Raw genomic sequence first — 19201 nt, 5'->3', positions numbered from 1 at the left:
GCTGACAGCGGCTGTTCATCTAAAATGTGTCAGCAGCGGCCATTTTCAGCATTTTTTGACAGTGGATCAGTTTTAAATATTACAGGAAGTAATGGAACGAGGAGGAGCTGCTGCAGTGAGCTGTAACAACCCCGATCGCAAACAAGCTGAGACGCCACGTGAAACTTAAAAAACCCAAAATCAAGATCATGAGCAGACGAACTGTTTACCGACAAGTCAATACCAATCATGATGCTCTCACCTGTTACCAATGAGCCTGTTTACCTGTGGAACGTTCCAAACAGGTGTTTTTGGAGCGTTCCACATCTTTCCCAGTCTGTGAAACGTGTCGCTTCATCAGATTCAGAATAAGCAGATATTTACAAAAACCAATAAGATATAAAAATGTAAAAAAAAAAAGCTCTTCCAAACAAAATAACCAAACGTCTGAGTCTGGTGTTAGTTTTGAGCTCTCCACTGTGTTTGCGTCTGTCATCTGAAGTCTCTCTCTGGTCTGTTTGTCATGATTCTTGCGTCTTGGTCACAGTTTTCTGTTCTGTGTCAGACTTTCTGCACCTAAACCACGACCATGCTGCAGAAGTGGCCCCTCCTTTAGCTCCTCATCTGGTCTTGGCTGGTCGGAGTCCTCCTCCTGTTCTGTGTCGCGTTCAAGCTCCATGTTTGTTTGTGTTGCCTTCATGCTACAAACCACTTTTCCCAGCATGCCTTGTGCAGGACTGAGTAGCTCAAGTTTCCTGTTTTATGTTCCAAAATGTTACTTTTTGTTAGTATTTGGGATGTTTCTGTTCAGAACGTGATGGTGTATGTCGTCATTTTTGTGCTGGTTTACGGTTTCAGCCATTCTGAGGTGGTGGTTGCATGTCTCGCCTCGGCTGCATTTCACTGCTGCGTCTTTGACTTGAATGTCAGTGAAGGGTTGATGTCGCCGATTGCTCCCTCTTGCCCATTCCACGCTGCCTGCCAATATTGCGGTGAGGAGTGTGATTTGCAACACAATGAAATAAACGATAGAGCACAACATTAAAGATAGGTTTTCCAGTTGTGAAACAGTATATATTGCCACGTCAGACAGTCGTATTCTCAGCGAGATAACCTCCTCCGGTGAGGCCCTGCTGTTTATGGCACTGCTTGTACAGGTGCAACGTGAAATCAGATCACGGTTGCTCACGGCATGATGGAAAAGGACGATTACTGAGTAACTTTTTTATTAAAAGAATGTACGTTTTTTGCATTTCTGACAAGATTCTTCTTCTTCTTCTTCTTAAAAAAATAACCGCTCAGTGAGCGTTTGCTGACCCCTGATTTCTGGGACCTAACTGTGGATGTCACAAAATCAGCCATGAAATGAAATTTCAAGGATTATAACATTAATTAATTTTGATTATTCATGTCTAAGTCTGTTTGTACAGTTCCTCCCTGCATGATGTACAAACCTGTACTGTAACGTGTCGAATCCTGGAGGCAAAACAACACCAAACTCCTGTGTCTTTGTGACTTTGATCAGGGTGTAATTCCTTGGCCTGACCTGGCTTTAATGCACGCCTCTGGTGTCACCTGACCTTGCGAAAATGCGCACGCAGGCACGCACGCACACACACACAAATTAGAGGCTTGCTAAGGCCTCCAACAGAGAATGGCTAAAGTGGGTCAAAGCAATGGCAAAGAAGCACAGGAGGGAATTCTGTGACTAAGAATAGGTTAATATTCAGCGTTTCAGCTGTGCAGATAAGCCACATGCTTTGTTTCTCGTCCTCTGGTTTGACAAAATAAAATGGAAAGAGAAGAAACTCCATTTGAAGACCAGAACTAGAAACTGAGTACCTTTCACACAGCGACACTGCAGCTTGTCGAGGTGGAGAGAGCAGAAACAGTCAGTGACTCTGTTGTCACTGAGCAGCGTAATTAATCTGAAATTTGTCAAATTAATAGGTCCACAGATCGGTGCTCTGTGGATCAGACAGCCGTGGGCTTACTGTGGCAAAGAAAAGCATCACTCCTTTAAAGCAAAGAACTACATTCATCTGTCATCACGTGTGCTGTGATTGAAAATGCGGCTCTCCGGCCTGGAAAGTCGTCTTTATTGAGTGGAAGGCATTTAGTGAAAAATGTTTGGGACTTTGAAAAGATATTAATTCGACAGAGACTGCAAACTAACGCAGTGCAGAAAATCAGAGAGGAGAATCACAGTTTGCAGTGAAAGACGACACATCCCATCCCCGCTGTCAACATTTCAGCTAGCTAAGAGAGACAACGTGTAGACAAGGCGGTGCTGGAGTTGTTGGAAGGCATCTTAGTTTGTAACTTTAAAATTAGGCTAATAATTTCATCACTCTCTCTGGTCTTTGTGCTAAGCTAGGCTAACATCTCTCAGAGCTAGCAGTACCTCTGGGTTGGATGCATAGAGATGTCAATTCTCAAACAGGATCTTGATCTCAGTGACAGCCTAAATTCAGAAAAAGCTTCCCAATCCAACAAATTAACTGAATTGATTGATCTTCTCATCCATCTTTCTATAATCCAGGAAATAATTCATCTAAATTTTGCAGCCATTTTAACAGGATCCAGTATTTGCCATTGTTATGTAGCGATGTAGTGACATGTTTAGTACTTACATATTTATTGGTGCTTCGTCATTGACTGTCAGTTATTATTATTATTTGTATGCAAACTGTCATCATAACCAAAAGAAGTGGTGCCTTAAACAACAGATGTCAGAGATGATGATAAAAAAGACCTGGGCTTAAAATATAAGTTAGAGGCAGAGATAAGATTGCAAGTTTTGTCTTGAAGTAATAAGTTACCTGATAATTACGGAAGACAAAGAGTTATATCTCTGAGTCGCTGGAGCGAGCAGACGGACAGTGGTCACTGGCTAATAGACAGAGATGGGTGATGAATGTGGTGTATCTGTGGCGGTGGTGAAGGGGGCAAATGAGAGTCTGTCTGCTGTGGCAGTGTTTGAGAGACTGCCTTCAGCGGCACCGCTGTCATTTCATAACTCACGACATTGATCGGTCCTCTTTCTCAGCACACGGAAAACAAACAGTCCAGAGCTGATAAGAGACCGGGGGGGGGGGGGGGGGGGGGGGGGGGCTGACGGGGAGGAGGGGAGCCCAGTTCCCAAAAGGCTAAATAAAGATTGTCACTCCAAGATCAATCACAGGTGATGGGACTGCTAGCTTGATGGTGTTTAATGGCACGGACACACAAACATGAAAGTAGACTGTTGGCTTTAACAAACTTTTGTTACATAATAGAGTCAGTATAAAGACCCATGTTTGTGCTTCCAAGTGACTAATGGAATTTTTGAGTATTGAACGAGATTGCTGCAGCTGGCAGCTGCAGAACAGGCTGCAGTGTGGTCCCTCCAGGCGTTTGAGCGCCGTCAGTGTCTGTCCACTAAAAGTGTTTTTGCCACGGACATGGTCAGATTGTTATAAAAAGTGTCTGACAACATTATGGAAGAGGTCCCTGCAGAGATACCTTTTTGTTGAAGAGTAAGATTTGTACTGTTCAACCAGAAACAGCTGTTTTATCTCTCTCACCAGACTCCATTCACAAAACCAGTAATTTAATCATCGTGAAACACACTTCATTCAAACTCAACAAAAACAAAACAAAACTCAAACAAAACTTAGTCTTTTCACCGTTCCAGCAATCACAACTAACTCTGGTTTGGCCAAAATAAAGAAGGCGAACATCAGTGAAGAAGCGAAAACAGAGCCGGAACATTTTCACATCTACCTTAAGAATAACGTTACGACAGCAGATTTTCAGCCCCATCACACACTACACAAAGTATCTTAAATCATCTAACTACCACATACATAAAGCTCTCTGAGTCTTTCCTTCTGACCTTCATTACAAAATAAATAAGTGTTGACTTTTCCTTGAAGAAATATGTACTCTTGTACTGTGGATGCTGAGCCTGTATTATATATTATCTCCTAGATAACAGTTTGTATACGAGGCGAAGGCCAGTGTCCCTGAACAGTGAGCTTTTTGAGGTATGTGGTAACTCACCTTGAAGAAACTCTCCCAGAATGTCAAAGTGGTCTTCAACAACAGTGAGTGTTCGGTCTGTATCATTGAAATGTGAAAGGAACAAGAAGTGTCAAAGAGCTCTGTGGAACTTCTCCGCTGTGGAGGATTTCTTTGTGTCCCCAGCGCTGATATTTTCCCTTGAGGTTGACATAGTTTGGCTCGAAAGCAAGGCTCTCTGGCACACACACATAAACACAAACACACAAAGTCCGAACCATTGTGTGCGGTAGAGGTGTGAAGTCAAATTAATGGCAGCTCTTCCTCTTTAGCCTCATTATCAGTGCTGGGAGACTCACCTGCCCGAGAAGAGGGCGGTAGTCATCAGTCATCCTGTCCTTCAGTCCGACTGACTGTCAGTCACAGCTACACACTCACACACACACAGACACAAGCACACAAACACACGCACAGAGAAACGACACTCAGATGCAATATAGTAGATGCACAAATCTACACACACACACACACACACACACACACACACACACACACACACACACACGGTGACAGCGCCACAGGTGTGTCCATGTTCTAATGAGGATTTATTAGCTGTACTTACTTCCACAAGACCTTCAGGAAGTGGTTTTCAGCCAGCTGCCAGTGTAGCAGAAGTCCAATCCCACTAATACGTCCAATTTGTAGCTATTTGGCAGGTTTTTGGTGCTGCGGTGTAAACCAGGTAGTTTAATATGTACAGTGTAAGGATAATCATTTTCATTTTTGACAGACTTCCACCAAAAACACCCAGATTCACACCTAAAAGGGATCGTTTCCTGCTGCAAAAATAAACCAAAGACTGTTTTTTACAGTAAATTACGTCCTCGTGCAAAGAAAACAGAACATATTCTGGTTAACTGGAACAGATAACTGTGTAAATTTAGGGGGAAAAAGCAAATTAGCTGCTGGTTATATGTTTTTTTCTTAATGAAAACCCAAGAAATAGTTAAAGCAGAGTCCTTGTTTTGCACCTGTCATTGCTAAAATCCAAATTTAACCCGAGTGATGTGTTATCAAGTTTAAACCTGCACAGGCTCATCATTTTCAATATTTAGTGATTTTAATTTAAAGATGTTTGGATTTTTTTTTAAAAGACGCAGGTTTAATCAAACTTATTTTCACCCAATTTTTATACTTTCACACATCAAAACATGCTTCCTCCTGCTGGCGAAGGATTTCTAAAGCGTTCTGTCCATTGGTCAGTCATCCACCTGAGATCAAAGGCTTATACTTTCATAAATGTGTCCATGCACAGGGCACACACACCTGTCTGTGTTTCATGTAACTCTTGGTTTTTATGCAGCTGTTTTCCCCCTTCCCCTCATGATAAGTGAAGCATAGGCTTATGTATGCAGCCGTTTACTGTGAGCATGGCGATATATAAAGGCCCACAATGCAATTCAGTACAATAGTGCATGCTGGGTGTATCTGAAATGCAGTGCTGCACCTCTGTCATCAGGTCAAAACATCCGAGGGAAAGGTGTAACTGCTCTCTTGTTTGATTAATGCTGCGACATGCAGAACATGAACCGGACGACCTGATGTATCCCTCAAACAGACATCCTCATAAACCCAAAACCATAATCCTGCATCACTCAGCTGACATTGTTTCCGTGGAGAGAAATGGCCTCCGTGTTCCCTCAAAATGATGAATTTAATAACGGTCTGTGGATGCTTGGACAAGTACGCTGCCAAATACAAGTATATTAGGATTTTTATAGTGTGTGTGTGACTTCGCAGCCATAACTTTTTATTTCTCAAAGGCACAAAAAGGCAAACATTGCTTTACTTTAATGCTGCTGACTTTGACTTTGACCTTAAAACCAAATGAGCCTCCATGTAAGGCTGCCGTTCCCAAAGTCCAAACAGTAGATTCACGTGTTTGTTAATGACTTGTTTTAAATATGATTATGTGATCATGACATCTACTGTGGACATGATGGAGGTTCTCCCCTAAATACAGCTCACAACAACCTGTAACAACAAGACATTTAATTATGTTGTACCCTTTTAATTCGTTTATTTGTTGAAAAGTATTTAGGCAACGACTGCATTGAACAGAGAATAGCTGAGGAGCTGCTGAAGAGCTGCCCTCTCTGGTTCAAAGTTTCAAGAGTCATAAGCTGTTTTTGTCTTTCCATGGAGAGTTTTAGTTTCCCACAATGATCTAAATGCTGTTAAAGTTGCACCCAGACCAAAATTTCCATTAGGTTTCCAAAAAAAATGGTGCCTTTCCACATGTTCTGGAAGATTTCAGCGTCCCAAACAAATGGGAGACATTCCAGTCAAATGTTATCTGTGCTCATGGATCCTGTTTCCCATGTTGTTGCAACTGTTGGTCCAGTATTGAGCGAGAGCGCTGGAGCTGCCAAACAGGCTGCAGTGTCCGGCAAAATTGCTTATAGGCTCAGATTGATATTCTAAGTGTGTGTTTAACCAGAAACAGCCACCATATCGCTGTCACCAAAGCCACCAGACTCCATTCACAGAAACAGCCATTTTATCATTGAAAGTCTCTCAAGACTTGAAAGAAGAGAGACTAGAGGAAATTAATAGAAGAGCTTGAGATCCTGGTCAGTTGTACAAACAGTCAGAGGCTGAATTAACTCTCAGAAATGTAATCTACACGCAGGGTTGCTTCATATATCGTTAGCTAGTTTACAGCTAACGTCTGTACCCTCCGAACAAAGAAGGAATATAAAATACTGGTCAAAATTCACTCAGCGTTCAGTCTGAACGCAACTTAAAAGGCTTCTCCACCCTGACAGATCAAATTCAGGAAATAAAAATTTGGTAGCATGAAATTGGACGAAGATAATGGCTACGTCGTATCTCACACCGCGTAATAACACTTCGGCTAACGTGAAAATGTGCCATTTTCTTTCAAATTGTTTGCATACGTAATTGAAACGTTTTACTGGCCATGTAAATTATCGTAACATCTCCTGAAAACAGATGATTCCGGAAGAGCCGCCGCTTCTAATAACCTTGTAGCTATACTGCAAATTACTTTGCTGCTACACCATCGTTCGCTTCTATCTCTCATTTACATGCCTTTAAATGGAAATTAGGCTAATACTGGAACCTGCACAATGTACACTCACCAAGCGTTAACGCACTAAAATCTATTACACGGATGTGTGTGATATGTTTATGCTAATTCGGTGTCATCTGATCGTAGAGTAGTGCAGGAGAGGCTTGTTGATGTAGAGGTGCTGCCTTCAGTATTCAGTGAAGCATGGAAGCACTCTCACACACACACACACACACACACACACACACACACACACACACACACACACATTCATGCATGCACACCATCTCCTTTATTTTGCTGTGGCCCTCCTGGGACTGGAAGTGATGATGATCTGCAGTAATTGAGGAAGACGTATGTTGAATGCAGAAGGAGAGAGGAGGTACTGGAGGGCGGAGGAAAGTGTAAACTGCTGATGCAGATTTTGTACCAAAACGCCTCTTGGTACCTGTAATTGACAGCCACTCGGTCTCCTCAGGGTTGATGCACACGGAAATCTGTGAATTGTAGCACGCAAAGCCTTTTTTTTTGGTATTAAAACAGCACTGCAGAAAAAAACACAAAAATAAGTGACAACTCAATGAAAAGGCTAAAATTCTTGACATTACTAACACAGCTGTAAAAGTGTATTTGCCATTTTATTTTGGTGTGTGTGTGTGTGTGTGTTGGTGCGTAAGTAGATGTGTATGTGAGTGTGTGTGTGATGGCCCACTCAGGGGAATGTGTTTTATATGCTAATTTTGCTAATGTGTATAAGCTGCTCCAGCCCATTCTCATTAGGTTTTCATTAGTCTCTTTTATGGAAATGCACAGTGACTATACCGCAGAGCACGGCCTGCACCAGCCTGGCTGCCTGACAGCAAACAGAGCTGCTTCCTCCCGCTAACACCTCGGCCCGTCTGTGTCACCGAGCCCATTGACCGATAAGTCGATTGGTGGAAACAAAAAAGTTAGTACATCTGTGTGGTTAAATAAGATGAAGAAAGTCAAGTGAATCACAGCAGAGACATTGAGATCCTTTTGTGATGAAGAGCTGTAAAATGGCGTAGGCCTTGACCCTTAAAGGAATACTTCAGTATTTGAATGCCTATTTGAAGATCAACATCAGCGTTATCTCTGTGCGCGATCTGTTTAGCCTAGCTTGGAAAATGAGCTGGAAGCCAAAGGAAACAGCTAGCGTAGCTCGCCTTCCAACAAATACAGAAGTCCTATGTGTGTTGTATCGTTGAAATATGTTAACCTTGCTAGTTATACCTGCCTCCACTCTTCGTGCTAAGCTAGGCTAAACATGTTGCCATCTCTGTTTTGGACAGTTTCTAGAATGTCACTGTGTGTGGGACTGAGTGCAGCATGAGATGGTGTGGGTGTCATTTGTGGTGTGACAGGCCCAGTTGTGGAGTCACGGTAGCATTTTTATTAGACGTTAATGCTTTAAAATCATTCCTGAGTCACAGTTTGAAGAAACGGTGAGGGATATTACATTTTACCACTGTGTTCTCATGAGTGAAGCATCAGCACTGAGAGGCCTGAAGGATACCTTTGTTCCATTAAAAGTCCAACCTACGTACAGCAGGTGTGACAGAAACAGCATGTCGATGTCTAAGGTAGCTGTTCGTGCTTGATCCTCTTAAAACTGAAAGAGCTCAAAACTGCAACATCATCCAGTTTTGATTAAACTTTCAGCGATGACACGTTGCTCAGGATTCCCTGCATCATTCAGGAGTGACGACATGCTCGCTGATGGATTGTTACCGCTGATTTTTCATGTAGAGGTTGAACCTGGTAATTAACACTGCGGATGTATAAATTAGGGGGGCGAGTACATGCTGCTGGGAGGACATGGAAGGCAGAGGGGGGTGGGCTTGGGGAGCAGTAATCCTGGAGCATTGTTGACGATAAAAGTAAGGTGTGACTCTGCTTTCAGGCGTCTCTCCCTCTCATATCCTCTTTCCTTCAAGTGAAGCAGTGTCCCGTGAAATTGGGATCTAAATTACGAGGCCGGTGTACTCTGTGCGAGGGTTTTAAAAACGACCCGCTCCGCCGCTAAGGACGTCGGACGGACCACAGCAGTCAGCGGCGGACGATCCGCCGGCCTGATTTTGGTTCGAGACCGGCCCGCTATCGATAAACAGAGAGATTGTTTCCCTTTATCGCCTCGCAGAGGATGAGCCGGTTATATCTGCTTCATCGCTGTCATCATTATCAGCTCAGGCCTGTGACAGAGATGGTGACGATTTTGGAGTCGCAGTTATAAATCAGGGCTGTTTCCCCCGTTTGTCTGCCGCTTGCTCTCCTCTCCTCTCTCCAGTAAAAGGTTGTCTTTATTTGAATAATAAGGCTCTTATCTCACTGAATTGCTATTCCACTGGCCACTGCATTCTCTCTATATCACTCTCTCCTCCTCCTCCTCCTCCTCCTCCTCCTCTCCACTTTCTCTCCATCATACTCCTTCTTTATCTTCTCACCTCTCCTTGTCCCTTTTTCCCTCCTCTGAAGGGAAAGTGTAGATGTTGGACAGAACTCAAGAGACGGTTTTATTTTCTTATTTTCTCAGTCATACTCACTGTATGATTGAGAAATGAGCTGCTTGTAGAGATCGTGTTTAGATGGGTCCAGCTCTCCAGTGAAGTGGAGGCAAGCCATTTCCCAGATATTCACAAACGGCACTAATAAAGCATTTTGTTATTACATTGATTTCCTGAACTGTGGTGAGACTTTTTAATTAAAAAGTTGTTGATGAAAAAGAAGAGACAGGCCAACATTCTCGCTTCTATTATTATGAACAAACCAGTAAATAAATGCTTTTTAAATTCTTTTTAATCAGGCTGAATGCCTTACATATTAGTCTTAGTTTTATTTTTGCTCGTTACTTTGGTCCGTTATAACTTGGGGTTTACTTTTGTAGCGTAGGCCATCGGTCGTATTGGTTAAAATGACTTTGGGCCCACAAAAGTAATGCATAGATCTTGAAATGTGGCCGCATCACCAGAGACAGATCGAACATGGCTGTAAACACTAGCCATCAGAAGGTCTGGCTGGATGTAACAAGGTGACAGGTGAATCAGTAGAAGGAAAAGATTTTAAAATGATTCCCCAAACCGTCCCCGATCTTTGACCTGCTGGACTTGGTGGAGTTGTGTGTTTTTTCTGTGCACTGGGGGATTATTGGTAACATTATGGTTACACTCACTGTTTGTCGCCCCGTTGGACCTAATGTTTACCATCGTCGCCATGTTCGGAGATGTTTGGTGAGTCGGTTGTCACACCTGATAGAACTTACCTTGAGCACTTCCTCTTTTCTCTATGCAAAGTACAGAATAACAGACGTTGTTTGGCTAAAGGTAAACTGAAGAGTAAATCATTTATGTGATTTATTCCTGATGGAATGTCTGTATGGTTAACAAAAATCACCCCAAAAGCACCAAGACATGTTTTGAGTATCACTTCATGAGAACTGCACCTTAAATCCAAGCACGGCCTGTATGCCCCCATTGGATAAAAGATGATGGGAACCGAATATCCAGACTGAAACCTGAAGGTCTTATGCTTTCGATATTCTTGCTTTGATCCTGAAACACAGATCTGAAAGCATCAGGGGTTGTTTTTGGTCCTGGAGGAGCGAGTCAGCCTCGTCACAGCTTTGAGAGGACCGATGTGGGTCATCAGTCACAGTAAAATACGCCTGTACTGGTTTTGCGCCGCCTCCTTGTCCCAGATGGAGATATGCCCTCCCATATGTTGGAACCCGTCCAAATGCCGTGCACACAAACACCATATTGAAAGGGCCAGCGTCGTAGCTCGGCCTTGTATGATTGGTCGATCTGCCGGTTGGAGGGGTAGCTTGCAGAGAAAGCCATTTGTCAGCAGTATCTGCCACTCAGGTCGAAGCCAACAAGATGTGGACAAAACTCAATTTCAGCATTAATGGAATAATACCACGGTTAATGTGCCGTCTACTGGAGCAGAACACGAGGTCAAACCAGGGTCAAACCTCCGGATGCCAGGCAGCAGACCACGTGGGCACATCAGGAGTCACAGTCACGGTTAATTCAGATTTCCACCGTTGATGACGTTGAATTAAAAAATAATTGAATTGTCTAGCGCTTCTGTAGTCTTGCATTTATTACCTGCCTTAAGCTGTCAAGACACCAGCTGATGCTGTACGGACTGCTGCGTTTGCCCTTCGCTCAGTAAACTTGTTCCAGGAGATACCAGGATGATGATGATGATGATGTGTATTTCTTCTGTTTCCAGGGTTACTTCTTGCTGTTTGAGTCCATGTTGGACTCTGTCCTGTACGCCAGAGACCTGTACCTGGCTGACACGGGCTCAGGTAGGTCACATCATCTCCTCAGCACGCAATTCAAGGTAGCACAGAGGATTCTTACACTGAAAGGTGTTGGCAAGTGTCAGAGTTGTCAAACTAAGCACTCATGCAGTTGATAAAATTCTCCACAAACACTGGACGTGAACTGTGTTTTCATACCCTGTGAAAGCTGCTTCTCCTGCCGTTAAACAGTCACAGTGTGCTGTGTGATACTGAGGTCAGATTTATCCAGATTTCATCTGTTCACATGGAGAAAGTGTTGCTGTCAGCCCCCTGCGGTTATTATAAGTAACACATGTGGGAACGATTGGAGTGTCTTCCCGTGTGTCCCACTGGGTGTGTCAAATTGTACACGTCAATACAAGCATCAAACACAGCAGTACTCAATATATACAATCCAATCTTATACAACCAGATATACACATGCGAAGCCAGATGTTCACGAGGGAGAACAGAGGATTTTACTCCCACATAAAAACCTCTTTTTTACTTGAGTGTAAAAAACGAGTTGCGCGTTCAGCCTCCTAATCAGAGCGAGGCTCAGAGGTGGAGTAACAAACTGAGCGGGGGAGGGCCAGGTCAATCAGCGGGGAGGCTCAGCAGCTCACCTCAACTCGACACGCAGCTGTTTTAAAGACCACACGTCTCCTGTGCAGCCGGCCTGAGGGACGGCGGTGAGGGGAGCTCGCAGTGGTTGAGTTTGGGTTCTGGGTTCATGTTCTTCCTCACTAGCTGCTCGGCTTAAGCGTGGTGACACCGTGTGACCTGATATGCTGCTGGAAATTTTGTTGTGAAGCTGCTTGACAATGGAAATTCCATTTTAAGGTGAACACTGACAAGAATTTAATCAGTTTTAAGAATTGTGAGTAATAAATGATGCTCGTGAGCCATCTGAAGCGACATATTTCCAATTTCTATAAATACTCCATTTCAACAAATCCACCATCTGATGTTTGCCAGAGATGACAGTTCTATACTTTCAAGTTTTATTTACTCTTCTTTTTGAATTATTTTCTCTGTTTATTTCAGTTATTTCAAATGGCGTAAAACAATCCATTAAAGAAAAGCAAAAGATGTGACATGGATGACAGGAGTCAAAATGACGAGATCCTGGATAGATGATAGTTTAACACATGCACAAAGACCATCTTCTTATGGATTGGCCTGTGTGTGTGTGTGTGTGTGTGTGTGTGTGTGTGTGTGTGTGTGTGTGTGTGTGTGTGTGTGTGTGTGTGTGTGTGTCAGTCTCCTGGGTCGCCCCATCCCTGCCACTGACCAGATTTAATGGCTTGTGTCAAATGTGACCCAACTAAGGGACGGTTCCACCACACTGCCTTTAGTTGCTCCTTGGGGCAGGAGGGAGAGGTCACACACACACACACACACACACACACACACACACACACACACACCCCTACAGAGACAGATCTGTTAGTGAGGGAGATTGGACAGGCCAGAGCGAGGCAGAAAGTGACAGGTCATAGGAGACCGTATGGCTTGTCACGAGCCTTTAACCCCAACGCTTCCAGCACGGGCTGCTCTCACTGCATCTCCTGCCGGCCAGCTCTGCAGGACGCGAAATGAAAACACTCAAAAACAAAAATAAAGCCTCTGATGCTGCTGTGATATGGGAACATGAAATCAGAATGGGAAGATTGTTTTTAAAGCTCTACAGCCTAAAACTCTCAGTGCGAATGATGTGTCCCTCCAGGGTGGCTTCTCTTTGTTTCTGCTCTGTTGTATCACATCTAAAGAGAATATTGAACTCTATTTGGACAACCTTCATTTGCATTACTTTCATATGAAAACCCATCATCCTTAAGTTTGATGACCAACAGACTTTCTGTTTTGATAGATTTAGATTATTAAATTGTGCTATTTGATATCCACATTATGCTTTTTCTTTGATTACCTGCATGGCTGGATTTCTGGTTTAGTGTCATTGGTTCTTGCATCTAATCTCTGTGAAATCATATGAAAATGAGATAATTCTTTCATTGGAAATCATCAGTTTGCATCAGTAAGGGATAGCGTTCGGTATGTTTTCCAAACCGGCCACCATCAGCCCAACAACCCACAGTAATTTAAAGATGGGCGACGTGTGCGAGCAGCGAGTTCGCTAAGCCTTCGCTTAAGCTTATCTTGATTACACAAGCTTGATTACCTTGTTACCTTTTTGTAAAAAACACTTCACTCAGACTTGACAGAACAAAATAAAAGTCAGTAAACCGTCCTGTTTGATCTTTCCGCCTTTCCAGAAACCAAAATAAACCCTTGATTCTTCAAATTGGATGTGAAAATATTCTGCCTCTACACGCCGGTTCCCCTTCGGCTCAGTGGGTGTGTAATGTGACTGTGGTGCTGGGTTAGCTCGTTTTAGAGTCTGTCGCTGACTCGTTCTTCGGAGGCAGACCATTAAATTAGCAGCATAAAATGATGGAAATCAACCGGCGTTGGACTCTGCCAAATGCCGATATATTCGTCAAATCGCTCAACCCTGCTAAGAGATTCATAATGTCGCCAATTTGAAAAGTTCACTTTGTTGCTGGTGTCCAGGTCAGCACGCATGGAGCCAGGCGCTGAAAACAGGGTAGTGGTCTGTGTTCATGCTGTGAGTGGAGGCTCCTCCATGTTTGTTCAGAGGTAAACACGCCCCAGGCAGCGTTTATGTGCAAATCTGCAAAGCAAATATTCCTGCTTTTCAGTACGAACACACTGCACCGTGATGCAATAACCAAAGCAAAGACACATCCCACAACTTCATTTTTGATCCTAATGCATTCGTCGAATCACGTTAGATTTAGCAGCGTCTCTTCCTGAGTTTATTTTCAGGTTTTGCGTGTGCGTGCACACAGCTGTGCTGAGTTATTAGTCCGGCCCTGCAGCACTGCTGCTGTATGTGTGTTTAAGCTACATTAGTGGAGAGTTACAGCGGCTCCCTCATTCTCCCCACTACATTAACCTCCCCTTCATCCTTAAATGTGTCCCCGCACGCCTGGCACAGCACAGCGTCCAGGGAAAAGGGATCTGTTTTGTCCCGTGCCCCCTCCCACACCGTCTTTCCCTCTTCTGCAGCCGACCAATGGGGGAGATGGAAAAAGGAAGAGAAGAAGGTGGGTGGGTGGGTGGGTGGAGGGGGGCTTGACAAACGGGCTGTGAGCAGCGAGTCGAGAAGGACGCAGATGTCAAAGCCATGAATCTGGGGAGGCCTGTGTACCCCCACCCTTCTTCCTCTTCATCTTTTTCTCTCTCCATCCACACCACAGCACCCCCCCCCGTCCTTCGCCTCCTCGTCTCTCTGTCTCCATTTCTTCATCAGCGCGTCTCTCAGACGGGCCTGTCCCGATTCTGCCCAATCAGCAGCCCTCCCTCTCCTCTCACCTGGCCCTCATAATTACTCACTTGGTTCAGTAATCAGAGTAAAATGAAGTGACAAATCTGCTGTTTGTGTGTGTGTGTGTGTGTGTGTGTGTGTGTGTGTGTGTACACAGTCATTAGGTATGGTGACACTCACAGGGTCACCACCGGGCTGCAGCTAATAACGAGAGGCCGTGCGTTGCCCATCGCTGAGCCGTCACCATCCATTCACACATTTTATGGTCCGATGTGTCGAAGGTTACGTGACTCTGAGCACTAACACACATTCCAGGCAAAACAAATAAAGCGGGCTCTCTGGAAGGCTTTTATTTTGAAAATTAGAAAACGTGGCTGTGAAAGTTTATGGAGAACCAAAACTGGAGCCGGTTTGGTTTCACTGTACTTACAGTGGATTCACATCCTCTATCCTTAAGATATTTTTCAGTTCATTTCGTCATTTCGCCAAAATATGGATCAGTTTAACTAAAATCTAGATGCACTGACACTGTTTCAGTGCTCACCCAATGACAGGAGCAAGCTCACGTTAATGTTGTGCTGCATTGGAGACTGATCAGCTTGTTAGCTTTACATGCATACTGCTCAAAAGACAGCAACAGTATTGATTGATTAATGTTCTTACTGTTACTGACTACTACTCTTACTTTATCATACATTTTAAACAGTGTTGGCCCCAAAAGAAGAATCATTAAATGACTAAACTTCCATTCAGTCAGTGACTCCACAGTGGCTCCTCTGCAGTCTGCTCAGTGGTTAGATAAAATATTTTTAAACTGTGATTTGTGAGTTATAGTGTGTTCAGCTGATGCCTCAGTCTCATTCCATCAGTGCTAACCTTCTGCTGCTATTTTAAAGTTTTAAGAATAGCTTCGCTAAAGCAGCAGGCCTGTTGCCTCTAGCTCGTTACAGGCATTATTGTGCAGTAGACACTGCACATCTGCACAGGGGGCTGGCACTTAACACTAACCCTGATCCTGATTAACACCTGGAAAATTCATAAATTAAATAAATAACCATGCATACACTACCTGAACATGAAAAATTAAAGTGTGGTGTGAGATCTGTGCCAGTAGCGTGAGTCTGTGTGAGAGTTGGCAGCCCTGTATGTTGTCATGCGTGTGGATAACCCCTTAAGTTATATTTCTTTATTAATTCCTCCCAGGAAGTTATCATGATGCCATGGTCAGGTCATACCAGTAAACTATGGTCAAGTCTCTGCTGTCATGAACCTCTCAGATTCTTACTTTACTAGTGGCAGCAAGTTGTATGTTCAAATGTTAAGTTTGATATATCCTTCATGGGTGCATTCTGAACTCTGGTTTAGGCCCTAGGCCTCTGTTTTAGCTAATGTTACTTCACAGTAGGGATACCGATGGCTGCAAGCATCTCAGCTCTGACTTAATCACCAAGCATATTAACCGTACAAAGGAGTCTATTCAGATGTGAAAAGGCAAAGAAAAGACATTAAGGCTCATGTTTAATGCTCATTTTAAGACGTGGATAATGTTCATTCAGTCGGCAGCGTTATGTAATATGACGAGTGACAGTAATCGCTGCTGAAGTTCAGTCTTCAAAGAAAGATTGAAAAATGAAGCTAGAAACGCAGGTTTCCCTGTGACTGACCGACGTCTTCCATCTGCTGAGAAAAATGGATTTTTCGAGGCTGCAGGTGTGGAAACTTGTTTGACTAAAATACAGCCGGGGTGATTTTCAGCAGCAGCCGTTTCTCTGAAGTGACGGAGACGCTGTCAGCTGTGAAAGCACGTGTTTAACTCTTCTGGCATGATTTCCAAAATGATTCCAAATCACGCGGCACCCCAACAATTCAGCGTCTCCCCCACCTCAAGCAATGAATCAGCGTTAGGCCGGGATCATGTTCTTGCTTCAGTGTGTACCACGAGGGGTAGTCATCAGCGTCGCTGGGAAATAAGCGAGAGAGCTCAAGCAAGTGCAGGCAGAGTAACGTTATTATCGATGCTGTGCGACTTTCATTAGCACGCCTACCTGAGCTAATAAAGGGGATAATGGAAAAGGGATGAGGCTTTTGTGTCCGCTTAAAGAAGAAGATGAGGCGGCCATTTTTTGTGCAGCAGAGAAATTTGATTCAGTCAACTTGGAGTGCCAGTGAAGGGGCTCCAAATGTCAGTTATTTAATGCTCACAGTGCACACCTGCCTGCCATGTCCATCCCATCGCAGCCTCAGGAGGCAGAGGAGGAACTGGTGTGTAGATCTGTTTGTCAAATATCACAATAACCTTATGTGAATGCATCCAGTCATTCCTGTGACTCGACCTGTTTTTTTGCTCTGTGTTATACACTGTGAGATCATCCGGTGCCTCCAACTTTGTGACAACAGTGTGTGGAGTTCAGGTGTCCACGTGCTTTGTCCACATTTCAGCCATCTAATGTCCACAGTGTAAAGTATTAAAACTTGAAGTATGAAAACAGGACGAAATGGTCGTCAGGCCACGTTTTGTGCGCGTGATGGACGCAGTCATTACAGCAGCTTCATGAAATTGATGCAAAGCTCCACACCCACAAGATGTTGAGGCGTTCTCTGATTAAATTTGCTGGATGGTTTTCAAGCCATTAAATTTGTTGATATTAAGCATGTCTCGGCACTGACAGTAGAAGTTTATGGAACCAGAGTTTGCCCACCCTTTCCTTTAGTTATGATTAATGATCTTTTGTTTAGAGCCAAATGAATCCCTGAAGGGATTCACTCGCCGCTCACCAGGCGGCCTCGCTCACCCTCAGACTGCACTTTCTGCTCCAAAAATATGGACTGTGATACGTTTGCTTGGTGTCCTTGTTTCTTGTAGATGTGTAGTGCTTTGTTGGGAGGTTTAAGAAACACTCAATTTAAGTGCATTGTCAGTAGACCTTGGTTATAAAATAGTTCACACAGCATGTTACTGTACTTATTATCTCCGTGTGCTATGAATACTCCTGGACTCTCGCTGCTCCTCTCCTTCCTCCACAGTCTATCCAGACCTTTGTAACATCAGCCTGGCAGCAGTTGGAGACGCACAGAAGCACCAGGACCGCATTGCATTCTGGGATGACGTTTATGGCTTCAGCATGGCGTGCATGAAGAAGGCTGTGGTGCCTGAGGCGGTGGTGGAAGTGGTGAAGGCAGACACACTCATCTCTGAACCTACAGTCATACAGGTAAACATGCTTATAGGTTGTGTTCTGCAGCGTTCAGCCTCCAGTGTCGTGACTTGGAAATCCAGTAAGTGATACTAGAAAGGAAATGACATGTTTGACCAAACCCTGTAATCTAATAAAAGCACCAGATGTGAATGGAAGACGTGAATTAAATTGGTGGTTTCAATTTGTTTTTCCTCTCTAATTTTTGATTCTTTCTTATGAAGTCCTGTTTCGTGTTCACCGTCGGGCCTCTAAAGATTACTGAAATCAAACAAGCAGATGAGACTAAATCTCTCTTTTGTCCTGCTTGACATGCAGCCTGTGCTGAGGGGTCATTCCTCCTTTAAAGGGTGATTTTGATGGTCTATGCTGAGCCTGGGTTTGCGCTCAAAGATGACTTATAGTTGACCATTATGATAAAATATTTTTAAAGTGTCAGAAGTTTCTGCCAGAGGCTGAACCTGTAGTGCGGACTCTGATGACACTAACCACCAACATTTCATATTTAAAGCCTGCATCGGCAAACCAGTATGTCAGTCTGATTCTAATGTACAAGCATCTTGGAAGCTACAAATAGTAGAGATTGAGTTTGTGGGGCCCGAGCTGTTAGGCTATAGACAGAGAACGAGTGCAGGAGTTAGCTGTGGAGAGAGAGATAGGGCCCTGAAGGTGTGTGTGTGTGTGTGTGTGTGTGTGTGTGCGTGTGTGTGTGTGCGTGCATGCGTGTGCGTGCGTGCTGATGCTGTAGCGCTGGGTGATTGATCTGTCTAATCCTTGTTTAAGTTCCTCTTAAGGAAACTTCATTACTCTCAGCCCCCTGTGGATAGAGCGGTTTTCACTGGGCTGATGGGAGAGCACACACACACTGCAGAGATAAAACAAACACACACGGTCCAACATCCAGGAGCACAGATACCTCTGCTGAGTCTCTGTGTATGAACGCTCTCCCCTCTCGTCTCTCAAACCGTCGCGTGTTTCTCCACCGGTCGGTCGGCCTGCTTGCTAAGTAGCATGTCCTCCACCCATCTGTGGGTGTGATGAATGAGGGGAGAACTTGATATAATGGAATTTGAATCCTCTAATCGATAGTTTCTCCCCTCCAGTGACAAATAGACAGCCCCTCTGCCCAAATTACATGGACTCTCATCTATTGCCTCCCGTTGATACGATCCAATAACGTTCCATTAAGGCTGGCTGCTATTCCGTAAAATTGAGAGCCCTTTGATGGAATTATAAATTCCTGCAAAACAAATGAGTTTTCTCGGCGATAA

At 44.0% G+C, this 19201-nt stretch overlaps 1 protein-coding gene across 1 annotated transcript in view; it reads left to right on the top strand.

The window, feature by feature from the left end:
* Positions 1–19201, top strand: part of prmt3 (protein arginine methyltransferase 3) — a 49805-nt gene that overhangs the window by 12012 nt on the left and 18592 nt on the right. The window contains exons 11-12 of the mRNA XM_076733784.1: positions 11330–11408; positions 17761–17948. Coding sequence (XP_076589899.1) covers positions 11330–11408; positions 17761–17948 — 267 coding nt within the window. The remainder of the gene's footprint in view (positions 1–11329; positions 11409–17760; positions 17949–19201) is intronic.

Source organism: Chaetodon auriga, chromosome 1 (assembly GCF_051107435.1).
Source record: "Chaetodon auriga isolate fChaAug3 chromosome 1, fChaAug3.hap1, whole genome shotgun sequence".
NCBI classification, from domain to species: domain Eukaryota; kingdom Metazoa; phylum Chordata; class Actinopteri; order Chaetodontiformes; family Chaetodontidae; genus Chaetodon; species Chaetodon auriga.
Note: the sequence above shows the minus strand (reverse complement) of the source record. Positions and strands in the feature narration are given on the sequence as shown.